We start from the raw sequence: 22,245 nt of genomic DNA, 5'->3' as shown, positions 1-22,245 counted from the left end.
AATCGCCGGGACATGAGTCTCGGCCCAAGCCAGAATCCCAGGGCAGCCCGGGCACTCCTGGTGCCCCCTTGGTGATTGATGTAAGCCACCGCAGTGGCGTTGTCCATCTGCACCCGCACAGGGTGACCCCGAAGCTGATCCGACCAATGGAACAAGCACAGCCTGATGGCTCCCAGTTCCAAGATGTTTATCGGCAGGGAGGACTCCTCCTCCAACCAAGTGCACTGGGCAGACAGAATGCCCAGCACGCCACACCAGCCCGACAGGCTGGCATCCGTGATCACCGTCCACAACAAAGGGCGGTAAGATTTCCCCTCCGTCAGAGCTGGGGACTGAAGCCACCAGAGAAGATCTACTCTGACGTGGTGGCTCAGAGATATACTCCTTTACAAAGACTGAGGAAGCCTGTCCAATCTGGCCAGGATCTCCGCTTGAAGAGATCGCGTGTGGAACTGTGCAAACGGTATCGCCTCGAAGGCCGATACTATCAACCACAGGGACCACATGCAGGTCCTGAGTGATGAGGATTCGTTGTCCCTGAGGGACCTGACCTCGTTCTGCAGAGTCCGGAAAGCTTGTCTTCCAGCAGAAAGACTCTTGCTTGGGCAGAGTCCAGAACCATTCCCAGGTAAGGGAGACGAACAGAAGGGGACAAGGTCGACTTCTGCACGTTGATGGTCCACCCGAACTCCTGGAGAGTCTGAACTGTGGTTGACAGATTGCGTAATAGGCTGGGGCTGGCACTCGATCTTAACAGGAGATCGTCCAGATACCCCAAGATCGCAATCCCCTGTGCCCGCAACAGGGCCAGCACTTTGGTAAACACCCTTGGAGCCGAAGCGAGACCGAAAGGTAACGCCACAAACTGATAGTGATGCGAACCGGAGGAACTTCTGGTGACCGTCGAATATGGGGATGTGCAAATACGCATCCTTGAGATCGATGGAAGCCAGGAAATCTCCCGGATTTAAAGAGGCCACCACCGAACGGAGGGATTCCATGTGGAACTTCTGAACCCGGACGAAGCGGTTCAGAGCTTTCAAGTCCAGAATCGGACGTACCTTGCCCTCCTTTCTGGGCACAGTGAACAGATTAAAATAAAACCCCCGAAACCTGTCCCGATGAGGCACCGGGACGACCACCCCCTGGGCGAGGAGATCCTGAACCGCCTGATAAAGATCGCGCAACCGATCTGGGGTCAAATGAAGATTTGAAGGGAAAGAATCTGTCCGCTGGACGCGAAAGGAATTCGATCTTGTATCCCGATCTAATGATTTCCTGAACCCACCTGTCCGGAATCCGGAACAGCCATGGTTCTAGAAAACCGCGCAGACGTCCCCCCACCCCTCGAACGGGTGAGGGCGTCCCTTCGGGTTGAGGCAGCGGGACCTGCCGTGCCAGCGCGGCCTGGTTTTGGCTTGCCGGCCCAGGGCTTCTTGTGACCACCATGGCCCTTAAAGGATTTCCCCTTGTCCTGCGCCTTGAAGGCATGAAAGGACCCCTGATTTGGTTTAAAAGAAAGGCCCCGCTTACCGCGAAAAACTTTTCCCTTGGGGTTCTAAAGCAGCAGAGTGCTCTTGCCCCCAGTGACCCCTTTAACCAATTCGTCCAGGGATTCTCCAAAGAGACGATTCCCTGCATAAGGAATGTCAGACACCATCTTCCTGGAGGACTGGTCAGCCGACCAGCTCTTCAGCCAGACCAGAAGACGGGTCAGCACCGCGACACCAGATAGTCGTGCTACTAGAGGAGCCTCATCCAAGGCCGCGTCACTTAGGTACAGAACCGCCTGACGCATCTGATCCAACATCTCCACAGTAGTCGGAGGGGTGGAATCCGCCTCTAGGGTGCGTTTGAGCACCCTGGTCCAATCAGCCACAGCCTGAGAAACCATAACAGATGCGAAGACGGGTTTCAGCAAAGAACCCGCCACTGTATAAGCGTGGGGAGCCAGAGATTCCACCCACCTATCTGTAGGGTCCCTAAACACCGGAGAATCCTCCGAGGGCATAAGAGTGGCCTTGTTCAACCTGGACACAGTATGATCCACCTTAGGGGACACCGTCCTGCGCGAATCCGTAGGAGACGCTAAAGGATAACGGAACCGAAACCGTTTTGGTACCACAAAAGGGCGTTTTAAATTACGCCATTGTTCGTTCACTGTTTCATGAAACTCAGCGGGACGGGGAAAAACCTGTGCCGCCTTCTGGGTCCTGCAAGTCCCAAAGGAAGACTGCTTACCCGGCGGGTTGGGCTCACCCTCTAAATGTAGAGTATCCTTAATAGAAGCAATAAGCGCAGACACCGCAGAGCGTTCTTTGGCCGTGTCAGGGAAAAAATCCTCTTCCATCTCCCCATCAGAAGGAAAGGACTGAGACCCCCTCAGGGGGGACACTGTCCAAGGCAACCATATCAGATTTAGAATCAGAGGAAGGCGAAGGCCTAATTCGCTTTCTAGAAGCCCGTTCTGACATAAACAAGTCCACCTTGGACGCTAAAGTAACCAGTGAAGCAGCTAGAGAAGGAAAAGAATCATAAGTACCTGATTCATTAACCAAGCCTGGGGAAAATTTGCTGTCCTGGGACATGACAAGTACAAGGACGCTGGCCCTTTAAGATGCGATCGCGGTGCCCACGGCAATGTACTGCAAGTTAAGGTATCCCACGGAGAGAGGAAAGACACCGAAAGCAGAGGAATATCCCCAAAAACAGCAAAAAAGACCCCCAGGAGTGTTACCACGGTGCTCCACGATCTCTCTTCATGCAGAAAAGGAAGTGATGTCACACCGCTAGAGGACTAACAAGATTTGGCTTAAGGAAAAATGGTTGCCTATGCAGAAGAATGGGAGGCTCCGGGAAAATGGCCGCCGAACATGTGTAAAAGGAAAACACCTGGCCACACCCAAGATGGCGCCCGAAGGCGCCAAAACACTACAGAGAGGAGCTGCAGAAGTGCCCACAGTGATGCCAAAGTAGCTGCCCACACCTAAAATAGCGGTCCCGTGGTTTTTACACCGCAGCAGTCCGCCTCACCATGACTGTACCCCAAATACACCAAACAGTGTGGACAGGGATAGGGACCCCCACACAGCATAACATGCTCAGAAGCCCCCACAGGGACCGGGAGGGATGCGAGACATGAGACATGAGGGGAGACAGACACACAGAATGTAATCCCCAAACAGAGGCCCCACACGGAGTAATACTCACCGCTTCACAGGGCATGGGAGCCTCCAGAACGCGGGAACCCCCCACCCCAGATGGCGGGGGGGGCGGCAGCCAAGAAGAGGACGCGTCTCAGGGTCAGAACCGCATGTTGAGGCATCCCAGCGAGGTAGCCACCTCGCAGGCTTGTGCCCCTGAGGACAGGGGCAGGTCGTTTGCGAGGCGAGGGTGCACACATAGCCTGTTAAACGCTCGATGGCGGGCTGGGTTTCCTTAAGACCCTCTGTCCTGAAATGTCAGGACGACCAGTCCGATTCCCAGCTCCGAAAAGGCTGTAGTCTTGCCGGAGAACCGACTAAGCGCATAACAAATAAAAAGCTAGTAGTGCAAAGAAAAAAAACACATTGCAGAAATAAAAGTATTAAAATAGAAGAAAGGCTGAGACCATAGCCCCAGCACAGGGATAGCCTATCTTACTCCTAACTAGGCAGAAGACAAACTGAGTTGGGAATGCTGATAGCAGGGGGGGTATTGGACCAGTGGGACAGCCCCCTACAGGTGTGGCTATGTAAATAACTTTGTTTTTAACAAGTCTTATGCCTAGCTTGCTCCTGTGGATAAGAGGTCAATACCCAATTGGTGAAGACTGTATGAGTGGGCGGCGACTGTCAGAGGACGTAAGAGAAAAAAGAGAACCTAACAGAAATCACCACAGGAATATTGTGTAGTATTACACACCATTAACCGCCCAACAACCAAACCCACTGATTTAATGGTGGGTATACATGACAATATTCCACGTATACCTAAAGGTATTTTAACTGCAGTGGTGAAATCAACCTACCACAGATGCTGCCATAAGAGGTATCCATATATGCTGAGCGCAAACGCTGTTTGTGTCAGAATATATAAAATCAGTATGGCAGCCGACGGGTACCTGCAAGAGAAACAGGTAAAGAAAAGAATGAAAATCAAACAAAGTACAGTAAAAGTACAGTAGGAAGAGTAGAAGAACATAAAAATAACTGACACGACAACAGTTTTTGGCTTTTTTATATTTTGTATTTTTTTTAACACTTTTTTTTTGTGAACTGCAATTTTCAAGCTTGGGTCTCTCAAAATGTCGATAGCCAGCGAACATCTTTCGAGACCCTGTGTTTGTGTGCCCTACACTATGTCGTACCCTACACGAATACTCTACTAGTGTATGGTAGCGCTCAAAACATTCCCCGATGCAGAGTCCAGGTTGGTCAGGACATTTGGGACAATAATAGTGGGGGTCACGTCTAAATCCGCGCCTGCTACAAACCCGACAACTTCTTTGGGGGCGTCTTTGGTTAGGGGTGCTCGGGAGGACATGTGAAAAATGCCTCTCATGCAGCCGGCTCACTGGGGAAGTAGGACAGGAACACCTCCTGGGTACAGGTAGGCATTGATGATCGCTTCCTGGAATTTTAGGAATGATCCGGTTCATCCTGACGCCCTGTATAGGACAAAGGCGTTCAGCATAGCCAATTGGAATAAATAAACAGACTCTTTTTTGTACCAGCGTCTGGCTTTACAGGCAACTAAATACGGCACCAAAAGCTGGTCGTTAAGGTCCACCCCTCCCATAATAAGGTTGTAGTCGTGGACACAGAGGGGTTTCTCCATAATGCCAGTTGCCGTAGTAATTTGGACCGTCGTGTCTGCGTGGAGGGAGGACAGAACGAAAACATTCTGTGTATCCCTCCATTTCACTGCAAGCAATTTGTCCGTTTTCAAGCAGGTTCTCTCCCCCTGACTAAGACGGGAATTTACAAGGCGTTGGAGGTAGCCCCGGTGATTAGGTTCGCTTGTGTAAAAATTGTCCACGTACAAATGGTACCCCTTTCCGGATAAGGGTGACACCAAGTCCCAAACTATCTTGCCGCTGCTCCCTATGTAGTCTGGGCAGATGGGGGGCTCCACAGAGCTATCTTTTCCCTCATAGACCCGGAAACTAACTGTATAGCCTGTGGCCCTGTCGCAGAGCTTATATAGCTGACCCCGTATATGGCACGCTTACTGGGGAGGTACTGTTTCATAGCAAGGCGGCCAGTAAACTTAATCAGGGACTCGTCAACACAGACAACTTGTTCGGGGGTAAACAAGGCTGCAAACCGCTGATTGAAGTAGTCTATGAGGGGCCGAATTTTGTGGAGCCGATCATATTCAGGGTCTCCCCGAGGACGACAGATTTCATTGTCGTTGAAATGCATAAATCGCAGAATTTGCTCGTATCTCGCCCTGGACATGTAGGCAGAGTACACGCAGATATGGTGAATTGGGTTAGTGGACCAATATAGCCGCAATTCACTCTTTTTGGTTATGCCCATGATAAGGGGAAAGGTCCAGAAAGATTTTAAAATCGGGAACCGTTAAAGGTTTCCAGCCAAGTGGTCTGGCAAGTGGCGAATTTGGGTTGGCAGCAATGAATTGACATGCATATAAATTTGATTGATCCACAATAGATCTGAAAAGATCTTCCGAAGAACAGCTCATAAGAAATCCAGGGGCGTAAAATTGGCTGTTTCCACATGGATTCCAGGTTGGGCAGTGAATGGGGGAAGTACTGGCGCTGTAGTATTAGTGGGTTGCCAATTGGGATATGCCAGCACATTAGGGAGGGCACTATGGGCTCGTCTTTGAATACATGGTGGCTGCGGGCCACTACTCCTGCTAGCCACCGCACCAGCTTCAACTGTACTTATTGGACTCGTCACGTCACCAAGTGTTACTGCAGTGCTGGCTGTACTAGGTCCAGGGTGTACTAGGCCGCTGGCGCTTGCCAGGCCCGCCAGAAGGATGAGCGGCACTAGTACCGACACTCTGCTCCATACGAGCTCGCTGCAATTCCTGCATCTCAGCAACTCCAGAATGGGGTCGGTACGCCTTATTCTAACAGGGACCCATCCGTCGTCGGAGCTATCTGTCAGGGAGCCGCTGCTCACTTCAGGTTCGTATACTGACCCTGATTCTGCCAGTGAGGCTTCCCCATCGCTCTCATCTGACATGGTCAGTATACTGTAAGCCTCTGCACTACTGTACCAATGTCTGGTCATTTTAGTAACTAAATTTACCGGTACAGTAGTGTGACTCACAGGTAAAAAAAGCAGCTGGCTGTCAAGAACTATTTCAACCTCTACCAAAAAAAACTGCTAATGCTAGCAGGAATCAGGCCTGACTCTGCTAACACAGCGGTTTTGTGTGTTGTGTTTTTTGTAAGTGACAGTAATCTATTGATTACTACACTTGCCTGGGTGGGGTGGGGTGGGGTGGGCTGGGCGGAGGGGGTTAAACGCAGGTGCTGGCAGGAATCAGTGCTGATCGTGCAAACACCTCGTTTTGGGAACCCTAAACTATGGGGACGCTAGTATAGTTCTGATCAGATCAGATATTGATCTGTTCAAACACTATACTAGTAATGGAAGTGTGTGTGTGTGTGTATGTATGTGTATGTGTATGTATGTGTATGTGTGTGTGTGTATGTGTGTGTGTGTGTGTGTATGTGTGTGTGTGTGTATGTGTGTGTGTGTGAATGTGTGTGTGTATGGTAATCAAGGGGTTATTTCTAACTATGCACCGGGGATCTGCGCTAAACCTACTTGGGACAGAAAATATTTTTGCGAGCGCTAACTCAAGTCACAATCACACTAATACAGAAATACAATAAACCACTATATTACGTGTGTATAGTGTGCAATGTGACAGGGGGAAAGGGGTTAACTGGGGGTGATCAGGGGGGGATCAGGGGGTTAAATCTTTATTGGGGGGTGGCCCTAAACCTAAAAGGAACGGCAGCAAGCGCTAAACCTGGTCACAAGTCACACTTATACAGGTATATAGAAAATGCTATATACTGTATACAGTGTGTGTTGTGACAGGGGTGTAGGGGTGATCAGGGGGGGATCTGGGGGTTAAATCTTTATTGGGGGGGGTGGCGGGAACCCTAAACCTCCTTGGGACAGAAACGAACTCGCTAGCACTAACTCAAGTCACAATCACACTAATGCAAAATACAGTAAAACACTATATTATGTGTGTATTAGTGTGCAGTGTGACAGGGGGGAAGGGGTTAACTGGGGGGGATCAGGGGGGGATCAGGGGGTTAAATCTTTATTGGGGGGGTTGCGGGTGTTCCAAGTATAAAAGGAACGGCCGCAAGCGCTAAACCTGGTCACAAGTCACACTTCTATGGGTATATAGGAAAATGCTATATACTGTAGAGGGCGTGTTGTGAGAGGGGGTGTAGGGGTTAACTGGGGGGGGGGGGGGGGGATCAGGGGTTAAGTGTGTTTAAGTGTGTGTGGGTGTGCTTGGTGCAGTACTCACGGTTTAGATCTGCTCTCTCCTCTCGATTAAATCAAAAAGGATCATGGGAGGGGAGAGCAGGTCTTTTCTGGGCCTGTGTTTACATTTCACAGGCACAGAACAGAATCTGATTAGGCCGGACCGATCAACAGGTCCAGGCCAAAAATTATTGGCCTGGACCTGATGACTGACTGGTTCTGAACCCAATCAGGTCATTAGATGGGTCAGGGCGTGCGAGGGCGCACCCCAGAGTGGCGGGAACGAGTGACGTAGCATTATGTCGCTTTGCCTGCACGGAGCTGACCGCAGCAGTATGTGTACTGACGGCAGTCTGCAAGTGGTTAAACAGAAGAAGACAGGAAGAGGCAGGATCAACCAGGTATTGTACAGCATAGAAAGGGACGATTGACATGGCAAAAGTACTGTCATGCCTTAAAAGAACAGAAGCATTTTTTTTTTTTTTTTTTGTTAGGGGTCCAACCACTTTAAAGGTGAAAAACAAAAACAAAAAAAACCCTTAGCCTTTAGAACCAATTTACGTAAAAACAGACAACCACACTTTATGTTAACAACTAAAATCTGTCACATGAGACAATAGACACAATAGACTAGCTGTAGATATTACTTACGTCAATTTCCATATGGCGAAACTTGCAGATCTGTCGAAAACAGCAACCCTCCTGCCACAAAGTGCAAACGGTTTCATTTCCTAAGGCGGCTTTGCAGTGCCGGAAAGGACAGCTGTCTCCCTGTACAACCAGAATTTTACATACTTAACCACATATACAGTAAAAATGCTTATACTATTAAAACAGCAGTTTTCTTTTATTAACTTAGGCCTGAAAGAAAAAAACAGACATAATCCTGTAAAGTATCCAGAAAACTACTACAGATGAGACAGGGCTGTACGGAAAAAAAAAACTGACAGCTCAGGAGGAGCCAGTGTACTAACTATCCAATGTTAGTACAGCGATCTCCCCTGAAGTTCTATCGTGTTCTAACAGGGGGACAGCCCTGCCAGAATACTCTGGTCAGCCCACTCAGCTATTGACAGTACACACATGCCGAATGTTCGTCCCCTGTGTACTAGACTTTAGAGAGAAATTCAATTGAATATTAAACATTGAGCATATTTTCCATTTATAGCAAATCTCTATTCTCTGAATGCAAGAATATGTTTCAAATATAATTTATACAGACCTACATTGGTACATAATTTGTGACACTGTCCAAAAAACTTAATATTTTGGGGAGAAGGTTTTGGGATTCACAGATTGGGTTACAGCAGGGGTGGAAAACATGCGGATCCTTCTGTCCGGCCCGCACAATTGGAGCCGATGGCTCCGTTCTGACACTGAATCTCCGAAAAGGGTGGACCCGAGGCGCAGAGCAGTGCGCCTCGAGCCCGCCCATTTGTGTGACAATAGCGAATGAAAATTCGCTACTGTCTCACGGATCCTCCTCCTCCTTGGCCAATGTCATTGGCCGAGGAGGAGGCGGGACGCGGGAGGACTCGAAGAGACGCAGGGGCTGAAGAGAGGAAGCCGCCGCTACAACAGGTAAGTCAAGTGCACTGGGGCTTGGCACTCTGTTCACTCTGCATTGTGGTCAATCACTCCGCATTGAAATTGGGCACGCTGTGGTCAATCACTCCACATTGAAAGGGGGCACGCTGTGGTCACTCACTCCGCATTGAAAGAGGGCACGCTGTGGTCACTCACTCCGCATTGAAAGGGGGCACGCTGTGGTCACTCACTCCGCATTGAAAGGGGGCACGCTGTGGTCACTCACTCCGCATTGAAAGGGGGCACGCTGTGGTCACTCCGCATTGAAAGGGGGCACGCTGTGGTCACTCCGCATTGAAAGGGGGCACGCAGTGGTCACTCCGCATTGAAAGGGGGCACGCAGTGGTCACTCCGCATTGAAAGGGGGCACGCAGTGGTCACTCTGCATTGAAAGGGGGCACGCTGCGGAAATGTGGACAAGAAAGTCTTATGCAAGGAGGCTAAATGGATTTTTGACTTGAAGGCCACTCAAAGTCAAGGCCTGAACGATGTTCTGAGCTTCAAATCATTCCTATAGCACTATAGTTTAGGTAGCTCTGGGAGTGTTGTGCATATTTATGCATTTTATTTTTCGGGTTTCTGTATTTTCCTGTTGTTTTATCCCATGTATTGTTGATACTATTTTTTCGTGTATTAATATGCTCGTTCTGCCAATGTATTTAAGGATTAGTATGTGTATATTATACCTTTGATGAAATTAGGGGGCTTCGGCTCTCTTTATAATATGGATGTTATTGTGACCAAAATATGACAGACTTGTGATGCGATACCCCTTTTTGCAGGCGTTCGGTGGAAGTTCACACTTTGGCCGCTAGATGGCGGTACGACGTGGAACGGCCGTGGAGAGGTTTCTCTACGGCTTTCTCGGCACTTCCGCCACTCTGCCGAAGTCACTTCCGCTTTGCCGATGTGACTATGTGGCCAGTCTCACAGCTGCGGCCGATGAGTAATCATCGGCTCAGCAGCTACTCATTCGGTCCCAGGCAGAGGTGGTGCCATATATATAGCCGGTCATATGACCGGAAGGAGTGAGACAGCGTTTATCTCACAACACTGTGCAGCGAGGTATGTTTTTGCTTGAATAGAGGTATAAAATGGAGGATTATTGTTTCCTCCTGTACCTTCCATCTTCTCTCCTGTGCCTTAAACCTCTCTTCCTCTCTTATTTTTACTATCTTGGCCAATAGTTTTGGTACATTTTGCTCCTTTTTGGATCTTTTCATAGGTGGGATTGGAATCTGTGCTTTGGGCGGTATGGCTATCAATCTCATGGGATATGTCTATTGTCCTATTACAGACTTCATGGCTTTACTGATATAAGAGCGAGAGGTAGGTATTCATGACCTCTATGTGTTTTTTAGGGAGAGGAGCCCATTTTTCATTCCCTCCCCTGTACTTTCATGGATCTAGATATTTCTTTTCCCTTTCCCATTGGGATAATTACTCAGGTAATATATATACTTGATATATTTATCTTCCCTTTTAGGCAACAGAGCCTTTGGTGGAAGTCACATTCATATCTACAAACCAGGGATTTCAAGCTATTTATCAGCTCCTCTCTTGAAATATCTAGTATCCCATATCATGCCCAATAGCCCTAATATCCTACAAGAGGCTTATGCTTACTTGTGAGATGTAATTTATAAGTACATACCCCACCACCTTTTTGATCCACGTATATGGGCTCCCGGCGCCTACAGAGGAAGTGTTCTCTCATCCCGCCTGTCCTGTTTTGAGGCTAGCATAATCATAATTATACAATGGGTTACTGATGTAAATGAATGTAACAAAATAAATTGTGGTTGTAACATTGTATTTCCATATCTTTTTAGTGCAGTATCTATTTGGTCTTTGTAATGCCCTGATGAAGCAATAACTGTGAAATGCGTCGGCTTATCCAGGGACCATTAGCCTGCATATACACTGGGATCCGTTGGTGTGTTATTTTGGTATCCATTCCCAGCCATCATACACACGGACCTATGCACTAATTTTTTAGGCTTTGTTATGTATGTGTTGTTATATCTGTTTTTTTACCTTTTTGTAATAAAATGAATATGTTTTACACATAGTATTGTTGTGTCTTGTATCCCTGCAACCACTTTAATGCCGGTATAGTCCCGCTTTTTGGGACCTCTCTTGGTCCTCCATTTTTGTTTTTTAGCTCTATGGGGATGATGGCATGGTTATCACGGTACCCTTTTTTGGTCTCATGATTCTGATTCAGACACTCATGTAGTCGTGTGTAGATTTGTGATCCCATAAAGATTTACTCAAGGTTTAAGCTTCAGTTGACGATTTACTCTGTCAAGAGTTTTCCTTCCTCTAATGGTGGCTTAGCTTCAGTTGGGTTTATTCGTGGTAAACTGCAGGACAGGCAACGTTTTCTGTAAAGTGACTAAGTGACAACTCGAGAGCTTATATATTTATAACTCCCCTCTAGCAGCCATCATTTCACTTGAGTTGACTGGCAGTGGCAGGGGCAAACAAACATCACAGTGAACCTGGAAGTTCTGCAGCACTATGTTCGAGGTTCACCTTGATGTTTGCTACTAGTCAGGAAGTGCTCTGTTTTGTAGAGGACAGGTTATGGCACACCTGGAATTTATTGTAACGCATATATTCACATAAAGGATTTATATATGTTTTGTGGGAATTTATGATGACCATTTTGACAAGAATATTAGCTTTGCTGACTGGCTGGCCTCTACATTGGCTTTAAAGTAGAGGTATAGGCAAAACGTTTTACATTTTGGATAGAACAAGGGAAGGTTCTTTAATTATTACACCTGTAAGGTTTATTTTTGCCATGTTGTCCCCATTGTAGAAATGTACCTTCACTTTTTGTCCCAAACTAAAAGCAAGGGGAAATCCCACAAAATTTGGGGGTTTTTCATTTTACTTTCAATGATAATGGTAAAAACACAGGACAAAATCGAGGGTGAATCTCTCATGCGTGGGACAACATAGACAGCAATAAACACTGACAGATGTTCTAATACAGCTATGTCCATGTCCAAACTGGAAGAAATTAACCGTGAAGGTTGGCCTAAGCCCCAAAAGGTATACATAAATCAAAAAATAAAGAAAGTATGGGTTTTAAGGGTCAATTGGGAGAAGGAAAACCAAGAATCGATAAATTAAAAAATTTAACATTTTATTAAATTAACCATATAAAAATATATAGTGTTTACAAGAGGGACCACCAAAGGAACAGGGAATCCCCCATATATTCACCAAAACATTAAAAACAACAGCACATAAATATATCCCTGGTAAATGAGCAATACATGCTTCAAGCTGATGTTGGTGCAAGAAGTCTTTGTTGATATTCGGCTTGAGGGTCCCAATGAGCTAACGCGTTTCGCATCGGGCTTCGTCATGGCCAGAGAGACCGAGCAATACCGATATTTCTGTAATATGTATATATACAGTGAAAGAAACAAATATTAGACAATATACATCATTTCAATACATTTTATAGTTCTCACAAATTCTTTCATAGAATCATACATAGAGGTAATACAATTACCAGTATTTTCTGCATATAGTGGGTAACATACCTACAGTATAGTCCAAAAGAGGTTATGGAGACAGGATATTGGATGGTTCCTATTATATACCGTTCACAGCCATGATATGATATTCATGACTTTCGGAGTAAACCTAAAATCAAAGGCAGATGTGGTCCATATATGGGGCTGTTGTCAAGAAATATAGAGTTGTAGTAGTTTCGAATATTGTTTTTAGAGGTGCTCCCATATATACCTTCCAGGGTAGTAGCTCTCCAAGTATCCTGCCTGGAGTATTGTTAGTCTCTGACCGCTTTATATGTCGGAGCTCTAGGACTGTTCGCGCCAAACGCTGCGTCAAGCGTCGCATTCCCAATGACGTCACTTCCCGAGACCGGAAGTGATGCAATCTTGCGCTCCACCATTGGAAACCGGAAGGCCCATGCCGAACACGGCTCACGGTTCTTGAGAATATCCCAGCACATGTTTCGATAGTCAAGGTGGTCCATCACTACAATGTTCCCCCCCTTATCCGAAGATTTAGCTCTAGATATTGAGGTGTTATACTCCTCCATCCCCCATGATCTAGGCCTAAGTACAGTGAAACATTTTCTTAAAGAACGGGGTCCACTATTTGAGGCATACAACCAATTCATCTTGGATAGGTTGTCACGTATATTGCATAACAATATATTTACTTTTGACGGCTCCCACCTGATCCAGGTGCAGGGTGTGGCCATGGGCACCTGTTGTGCCCCGGCATACGCCAATCTGCACCTGGGGGGGTGGGAGCAAAATTTATTCAGTGATGAGTCCCTCACTATGTACCTGAGCCACATCGGCTTGTGGCTTGGTACATAGAGGATGTCCTAATCATCTGGGATGGAGGTATCCGTCTGTTTGAGGCCGTCTTCAAGGAGTTGCACAATAATACCCTAAATCTCAAGTTCAACATGACTTGGAGTGAACATAAAATTGACTTTTTGGACACTACTCTTTTTTCCAAAGAGAATGGTCAAATCGGGTCTACATTATACAGAAAACCCACAGCAGGGAATACTATTTTACATTCTGCTAGTGCACACCCTAAGACTTTAATCAACTTCTTTCTAGTATACTCCTGCACTGTGTGGTTTGTCTGTGAAAGGTCTCCTCCAATAAAGTGGACCCCAAGTATGGGCTGGAGAATTATGCCTTTGACAATAAATTAAGGAGGTATGTATGAAAGTGTGCCTTTTCTGGATCTGTTGGATATTTTTCAGAGACTTAATAATGACAAATATGGGGGGGGGGGGGGGTGGTGGAAGTATTACCCCCCCCCCTCCCCCTGTCTTTATAGATCATCTCTAATATACTATTGCTTACAGCCATAATACAGTGCTTCTCTGGCCTGTGTAAGCCACCAAGAGGGGAACCTCCATAGAGACTCATACTCAAAGGATTGCTGCTACAATACCCAGACTGGTCTACATCACCAGCCGTTGTCATAAGATACCTATTATCATAGGGATTTATACATCCTGCCTACTACTAATACTCCCACACACAGCAAGGTTGGTACAAAACATCCACAGGGGTTCTAAATTGAATGATGTCCACAGTATGATTTCATGAAAGAATTTATGAGAATTATAAAATGTAAAATGTATTGAAGTGATGTATATTGTCTAATATTTGTTTCTTTCACTGTATATATACATATTACAGAAATATCGGTATTGCTCGGTCTCTCTGGCCCTAACGAAGCCCGATGCGAAACGCGTAGGCTCATTGGGACCCTCAAACCGAATATCAACAAAGACTTCTTGCACCAACATCAGCTTGAAGCATGTATTGTTCCTTTACCAGGGATATATTTCTGTGCTGTTGTTTTTAATGTTTTGGTGAATATATGGGGGATTCCCTGTTCCTATGGTGGTCCCTCGTGTACACACTATATATTTTTATATGGTCAATTTAATAAAATGTTCAATTTTTAAGTTATCGATTCTTGGTTTTCCTTCTCCCAATCGGCCCTTAAAACCCATACTTTCTTTATTTTTTGATCCATGTCCAAATCTGGCCCTCCAGCTGTTCAGGGACTACAATTCCCATCATGCCTAGTTAAGTCTGAATGTCAGAGATTTACAATGCCTCATGAGAATTGTAGTTCCTGAAAAGCTAGAGGGCCATAGTTTGGACACCCCCCCCCCCCCCTCTATCCAAAATCAAAAAGGTTTTGCCTTTAGTTGTACTTTAAAAGGTTTAGACCTTATATTAATATTTTCTTTTATGAAGAAGTAGACAGGTGGAATCGTTGTCCCACCATTTACACGTGGTAGCAGGTCACATATTAAAGCCTACCTTTGTGAATGTTTTGGTAGGGCAGACTGCTAGGGAATGGGTGAAGTTACTTAAAAGTAACTTGGAAGCTCAACGGCTCCCCCCTGCGGTGTTGGAACTACTGGACCAGTTGGCTCAAGCCCTGGTGTTCATGTGGGCTATGTCCCTGGATTCAGCCCCGTTGGTAGCCAGGGCGTCGGCAGTGGGGATTGCTACTAGGCGTATGGTGTGGCTAAAAAGCTGGTCTGCGGAACAGACTTCTAAAAAGGCCTTAACTGATCTTCCCTTCTTAGTGGAGAGGCTGTTCGGAATCGGATCCTGTCTGGACGAGTTGACCAAAGGTATCACGGGGGGAAAGATCATCATCTTCCCCAATCTTCTAAGGGCAAAGTGCGGCGTCCTAGGCGGGGCAATGCTCATAAACGTCTTTTTCGTGCCTCTGGGCCGCAAAAAAGAGGTAAATCGTTCAGGGCTTCTTTGGGGTTCCAAGAAGCTGTGGTCGGGGAAAGCAAAGACTGGCCGATCTGGACCTGCAGACAAGTCCTCGTCTGCATTAAGGGGCGCCCTCACCCGATTCTGGGGGGGGGGGGGGGACGTCTGTTTCTGTCTCTCCCGTCGGACAGGTTCTTTCTGTCCAATCTTCAACTATCCCCAGTTCGGTTAAGGGACTTGCGAGGGGTAGTACACGATATGCTGTCGCAAGGAGTGATTGAACCGGTTTCTTTTTAGGAAAGTTTTCAAGGGTTTTATTCAAACCTCTTCACCATGCCCAGGAAGAAAGGCAAGTTGCGTCCCATCCTGGATCCCGCATGTGGACATCCTTGGATATAACTTCTCCTCCGATTGGGATTGGTCCTTTCTGTGAGCCTAAGGGGCATCATTATCATTGTATTCCTGGGTCCTGGATGGTTACCGGCATTATTCCAAATTTCTTCTGGTAAGCAGTGGTATATGTCGTTGGTGGTCACATCTAAGGATTGAATTTGTCGCATGGAATTTGTGGCAACTTTCACTTTGGTTTTGTCATGCTATCACCTTTTTTATATCTGGTAAGCAGATAATGATGTCGGTGGTGGTCTTTCACTTTATCTAGCACTCATTTAATACCTATTCACATGAGGGATCTATACCCAGTGTGTGCTTTTTTAGTCAATACAGTATCACGCTATGAAATTTATATTTTTATGTGCACGTGATTGACGCCTGTTGAGCTTGTTGCATCGTCTGAGGCTTGGAATCCTTTGAGGGCCACTTTGAGGACTTGCAGCTGGTCCGGAGAACTACCTTCCTTTCATCAGGCGATTTTATTTGCTGTTTCTGGTAAGCAGTATATACCTTAAACATCTTTTCAGAGGAGTCAATATCTGGATGCTTTTTGACTCATTTTCAATAATCTCACTTTATATATTTTTGCACATATTTCAATGGTTTATGGGACTTTAGGAGGACTTTACATCAATTTCACGTTATGTTTTTTCATTTAGCGCAGCTTTTTTATATACAATACAACACAAAGTCTGCTCTGTTGGGATTCAGTCTCCAGCACTGTGCCAGGGCAACTACTTCCTCCTGCTGTTTTGGATGGTGGACGGTGGTGAAGCTCTGTGCCCAGGGTAGTCGAAACTACCAATAAATGTTTTGGAGCTCAGAGCAATAACGTTTTGTATGACTCGTCTGCAGGATTGTCCAGTTTGGATTCAATCAGACCACCCCACGGCTGTGGCTTACATCAATCACCAGGGGGGCACCAAGAGTGTCTTGGCAGCCAAAGAGGTGGCCTGAGATTCTGGCCTGGGCGGAAAAAAATTTATTCCAGCCCTCTCTGCTGTACACATTCCATGTGTGGAGAACAGGCAAGAGGATTTCATGAGTCGTCAGGTGTTGTATCTAGGGGAGTGGTCCCTGCACCCAGAGATGTCTCATCGCCTGTGTCCGGTGGGAGACTCCTGAGCTCGATCCGTTTGCTTCTTGCTTCAACAAGGTACAGAGATTCATAGCCAGAACTCAAATTCCTCTGGCCAACGCCACAGATGCTATGGTGGCTCCTTGGGGTCAGTATCGGCTAATTTGTGCGTTTCCTTCCTTGTAACTCCTGCCAAAGCTTCTGCGCAGGAAAGAAGTGGAAGGGATTCCAGCCATTCTGGTGACTCCGGACTGGCCTTGACGGTCTTGATACGCAGACCTAGTAAGGTTGGTCGCCGATGCTCCTTGGAGGCGTCCTTTCAGGGAAGATCTGTTGTCTCAAGGTCCAATCTTCCATCCTGCTTTACAGTCGCTGGCTTTATCAGCATGGCTGTTGAAAGCCAGTTGTTGAGATATAGACATCTTTCTGACTCCTACGCTATTGAAGGCTAGGAAGTCAAAGTCTAGGAAGATATATCATTGTACCTGGAAATCGTATATATTTCATGGTGTGAATCACCGAAGGTGCACCCTCGTTTGTTTTCGATAGCTAGGGTCCTGGCCTTTCTGCAGAAACAAGTTGAACAGCGGTTGGCTTTGGGCACTATCAATGGCTAGGTGTTGGCTTTGGCTATATATTTCCAATGCCCATTAGCTACGCATGCTTTGATTCGTACCTTTCTGCGGCGACCATTTCCAGATGGATCAGGCAGACAGTAGTTCAGGCTTATTCACTAAAGGGTAAGGTTCCTCCTTTCTCGGTGAAGGCGCATTCTACGAGAGCGCTGAGTGCCTCTTGGGCTTTTCGCCATCAGGCGTCGGTGCTGCAAGTTTGCAAGGTGGCAACTTGGTCGTCTGTGCATACGTTTACAAAATAGATTTGTTGGCATCTTCGTATGCTTCTTTTTGCTGCAAGGTTTTACAAGCTGCGGTTTAATGAGAACACTTTTTTTTATCTCGTTTCTCTTTGAGGGTGTATTGTGTTTTCAGGATGAGCTCCAGTTGTTCCTGGTTGGTCAAGTTTAGCCTTTGGGGAGTTACGTTTCCATTTGCGTTGTCTTCCCACCCCTAATATACTGCTTTGGGACATCCCTATAGTCTCTGAATGGAACTGCGTCTGTCGATGAACGATAGAGAAAAATTGATTTTTTGAAAGAACTTACCGTAAAATCCTTTTCTCTGAAGTTCGACAGACGCAGCACCCGCCCCTCTACTTCTGAGTGAATGGGGATTTTTCTATTCTAAAAACACTGCTTGCAACTCAACTGCTTGATGATAGCAGGGTGTATGGGGTTATGCCTGCAGGGACAGCCCTCATAAGTGTGGTTAAGCGTTTTTCCTGCCTAGTGCCTATTCTGGATAGGAGAAGCATAACCCTAAAGTCTCTGAATAAATGGAGCTGCGTCTGTCAATGAACTTTGGAGATAAGGATTTTACGGTAAGTTCTTAGAAAAATCCAGTTTTACTGTTATAGGATCATATAAATAGATGAATGATGGATGGACGGACCATTTGAGATTAAAATTGCCCTCTAGTGGAAATAACACAAGTGTAGGTGAATGAAAGATATTCAGAGCATTTATGTTAGATATTTATTCCAAATTCATTATTCGGCACTTATTGGAATTATATTATATTCACAGCAAGCTTGCAAAATATATGTGGTTTTATGATTAATCATAGTATTAATATGTGTGAATGACCTTGATCCGGTGATTAACAATAAGGTTCTTCATCTGAGCTGAGACAGTAAAATGTCAGATAATTCTGGGGTATGTAGCTAGTTGGAAGATGACATATAAGGTATCTTGTATAGAATGTCATGGAAGTAAAGAATAGACATTATCCATGTAATACTAGGAATATACATATATTAGTTTAAATAATGTTAGTTAGGATTAGTGTAATCCCAGTCATAATTAATAGTATTTGTATGTATTTACTTAACCACTTACCGCCCGCCCGCCGTCATATGACGGCGGGACGGTGCGGCTATTATCCTGGGCGGCCGTCATATGACGTCCGCCCATTCAAGCAGGGCAGGCGCGCGATCGCGGGCGCGCCGCCGTGTCTCCGGGACACAGCCGGTCACCGGTAGGGGGGAAACAGCCAATAGGCATGGCTGTTTCCCACGTGATCGGCTGTGTTCCAATGACACAGCCGATCACAATGGAGGCGCCCGGGAGATGACCGCGCATGCGCGATCGGGAGCGCGGTCATGTCGGTGGCACTGTGTTCCGTAGGAACACAGCTGTCACCGGCGGTAGTAAACAGTCACTGACAGTGACTGTTTACTATGTGATCGGCTGTGAATCCATTCACAGCCGATCACAAAATGTAAACAAAGAGCAGTAACTCAGTGTTACTAGCTCTTCTCCCCTCATACAGTTTCCAGTGTGAGGGGAGAAGAGCTAGAAACATTGAGTTACTGCTCTGTACCCTTGTAAAAAGTAAAAAGCACACAAATAAAGGTCCCCCCACACAGTCCTCAGCCCCCCCCAATGTCCCCTGTCACCCAACAGTCACCTCATCATCAGTGCCCAGAAATTGACACCCATAACGTTCACATGTGAAAGTAGCGATCGCAGGCAGAATAACCGCGATTCTGCCCACGATCCGGAAATCATTGCAAATGGCGGGACGCCTGTGCGCTGCCCGTGATTTGCAATAGCACCCCAAATGCTGTGCGATGTTGCCGCCATTTCCGCCTGCCGAATCACGGTAACATCGCGCAAACATCGCATGACGCCCAAAAAAGGTACAAGAGTTTCTTTGGGGCGTCATGCGTTGTTTGCGTGATGTTACCTCGATTCAGCAGGCGGAAATCGCTGCAACATCGCACAGCGTTTGGGGTGCTATTGCAAATCACGTGCAACGCACAGGCGTCCCGCCATTTGCAATGATTTCTGGATCACGGGCAGAATCGCAGTGAATCTGCCCACGATCGCTACGCTCACATGTGAATGTAGCCTAAAGTTCACCGGTCACCAGAGACTGCCAACAGTACCGCCGTGCACCTTCACCTGTCACCCATCAGTGACCATCGCCCGTCACCTGTCACCCCATCAATCACCGTCATCTGTCACCCTATCAATCATCGTCACTTGACACCCCATCAGTGATCGTCACTTGTCACCCCATCAATCATCGTCACATGTCACCCCGTCAGTGATTGTCATCTGTCACCCCATCAATCATCGTCACCTCATCAATCGTCACCTGTCACCCCATCAGTCGTCACCTGTCACCCCATCAGTCATCGTCACCTGTTTGCCATATACATGCAATCACTTACTGACCGCCTAACGACTATATGCGTCGGCCATTAAAAGCTAAATACTGGAGTTATGGCAGCAGATAGCCCCCATAACCCCGGTATTTTTTGAAACGGCGGGCGGTCGGCTTTCAGATAAGGGTGGTCCCAGTGGCGGATTCGCCGCGGAATTACCCTTACGGTGCAGGGGAAGAGGTGCCCCCCCCCCCCTCCTGCCGCGTCCCAGACGTTTTCCCAGCTTACCGGACCCGCCGGCAGCAGGGAAAACTATCCGGTCCCGGATCCTCAGAGACAGGAAGTCGAGTGAGGGCAAGATGGCCCTCACTCAACTCTATGGTCTTGGAGGACCGGAGCTACGTCAAAAGACGTTGCCTAGCAACCGGTTTAAAGGGCCGGTTTTTTTTTTTGCTTTTTTTTTTTCCTCTTTCAACAATTTTTTTTTTTTCTTTTTTAGTGTAGTTGTGAGGTCTTTTTGACCCCAGATCTCACAATAAAGAGGACCTGTCATGCCTATTTCTATTACAAGGGATGTTTACATTCCTTGTAATAGGAATAAAAATGATCAAAACATTTTTTTTTTTTAAACTGTGTAAAAATAAAAAAATAATAAATAAAATAAATAGGAAAAAAAAAAAATTAAAGCGCCCTGTCTCCGTTAGCTCGCGCGCAGAAGCAAACGCATACGCAAGTCCCGCCCACATATGTAAACGGTGTTCAAACCATACATGTGAGGTATCGCCGCGATCGTTAGAGCGAGAGCAATAATTTGAGCCCTAGACCTCCTCTGTAACTCTAAGCTAGTAACCTGCAGAAATTTTTAAAATGTTGCCTATGGGGATTTTTAAGTACCAATGTTTGGCGCCATTCTGTGAGCATGCGCAATTTTGAAGCATGACATGTTGGGTATCTAATTACTCGGCGTAACATTATCTTTCACATTATGGAAAAAAATTGTGCTAAATTTACTGTTTTCTTATGTTTTAGTTAAAAAAAGTGATTTTAGCTTGTAAACACCAAGTGTCAAAAATAGGCCCAGTCTTAAAGTGGATAAATGGACAACTTTGTGTAAAGCGCTACTTGGATGTTAGGCCTATGTATGTGGCCAGGCTGTGAAAAAGTGTTACACATGTGGTATAGCCATACTCAGGAGGAATAGCAGAATGTATTTTGGGGTGCAATTTTTGCTATGTACATGCTATGTGTTAGAAATATTGCATAAATGGACAGCTTTGTGTAAAGAAAAAGGGTTTTCATTTTCTTTCCACATTTTCCAAAAACTTGTGGAAAAAAATGACATATTCAAAAGACTCATTATGCCTCAAAAATTATACGTTGGGCTGTTTGCTTTCTAAAATGGGGTCATTTTATGGGGGTTTCCATTGTCCTGGTGCTCCAGGGCCTTCAAAAGTGCGATAGGTTGTCAGGAAATTATATGTGTAATTTGTTCTCCTAGAATGCCGGACGGGGCTACTTGGATGTTAGGCCTCTGTATGTGGCCAGGCTGTGAAAAAGTCTCACACATGTGGTATCGCCATACTCAGGAGGAGTAGTAGAATGTGTTTTGGGGTGTAGTTGCAAGTATACATATGCTGTGTGAGAGAAATAACCTGTTAATACGGCAATTTGTAAAAAAAAAAAAAAATCTTCATTTTGCAAAGCATTGTGGGAAAAAATTACAACTTCAAAATACCTTGGAATGTCTACTTTCCAAAAAGGGGTCATTTGGGGGGTATTTGTACTTTCCTGACTTTTTAGTGTCTCAAGAAATGAGATAGGCCTTCAGTACATCAGGTGTGATCAAGTGTGATCAATTTTCAATGATTCGCACCATAGCTTGTGGACTCTATAACTTTCACAAAGACCAAATAATATACACTTACTTGGGTTATTTTTACCAAAGATAAGTAGCAGTATAAATTTTGGCCAAAATTTGTGAAGAAAAATTACTAATTTGCAAAATTTTATGACAGAAACAAAGAAAAATGCGTTTTTTTCACAATATTTTCAGTTTTTTTTTATTTATAGCACAAAAAATAAAAAACCCAGTATTGATCAAATACCATCAAAAGAAAGCTCTATTTATGTGAAAAAAAGGACACAATTTTTGTATGGGTACAGTGTTGCATGACTGAGTAATTCTCAGTCAAAGTGTGAGAGCACTGAAAGCTGAAAA

The 22,245-nt window shown here is 45.9% G+C and overlaps 1 protein-coding gene across 2 annotated transcripts in view; it reads right to left on the bottom strand.

The window, feature by feature from the left end:
• The window catches only part of LOC309545901 (zinc finger CCCH domain-containing protein 11A-like), a 761,634-nt gene that overhangs the window by 645,364 nt on the left and 94,025 nt on the right, over positions 1-22,245 (bottom strand). The window contains exon 2 of one of the 2 annotated variants that reach the window (XM_082245323.1): positions 8,127-8,246. The exons of the other annotated variant lie outside the window; for it this stretch is intronic. Coding sequence (XP_082101449.1) covers positions 8,127-8,246 — 120 coding nt within the window. The remainder of the gene's footprint in view (positions 1-8,126; positions 8,247-22,245) is intronic. 2 annotated transcript variants of the gene reach the window in all.

This window comes from Pelophylax lessonae (genome assembly GCF_965119305.1).
Source record: "Pelophylax lessonae genome assembly, chromosome: 2".
Lineage (NCBI taxonomy): Eukaryota > Metazoa > Chordata > Amphibia > Anura > Ranidae > Pelophylax > Pelophylax lessonae.
Note: the sequence above shows the minus strand (reverse complement) of the source record. Positions and strands in the feature narration are given on the sequence as shown.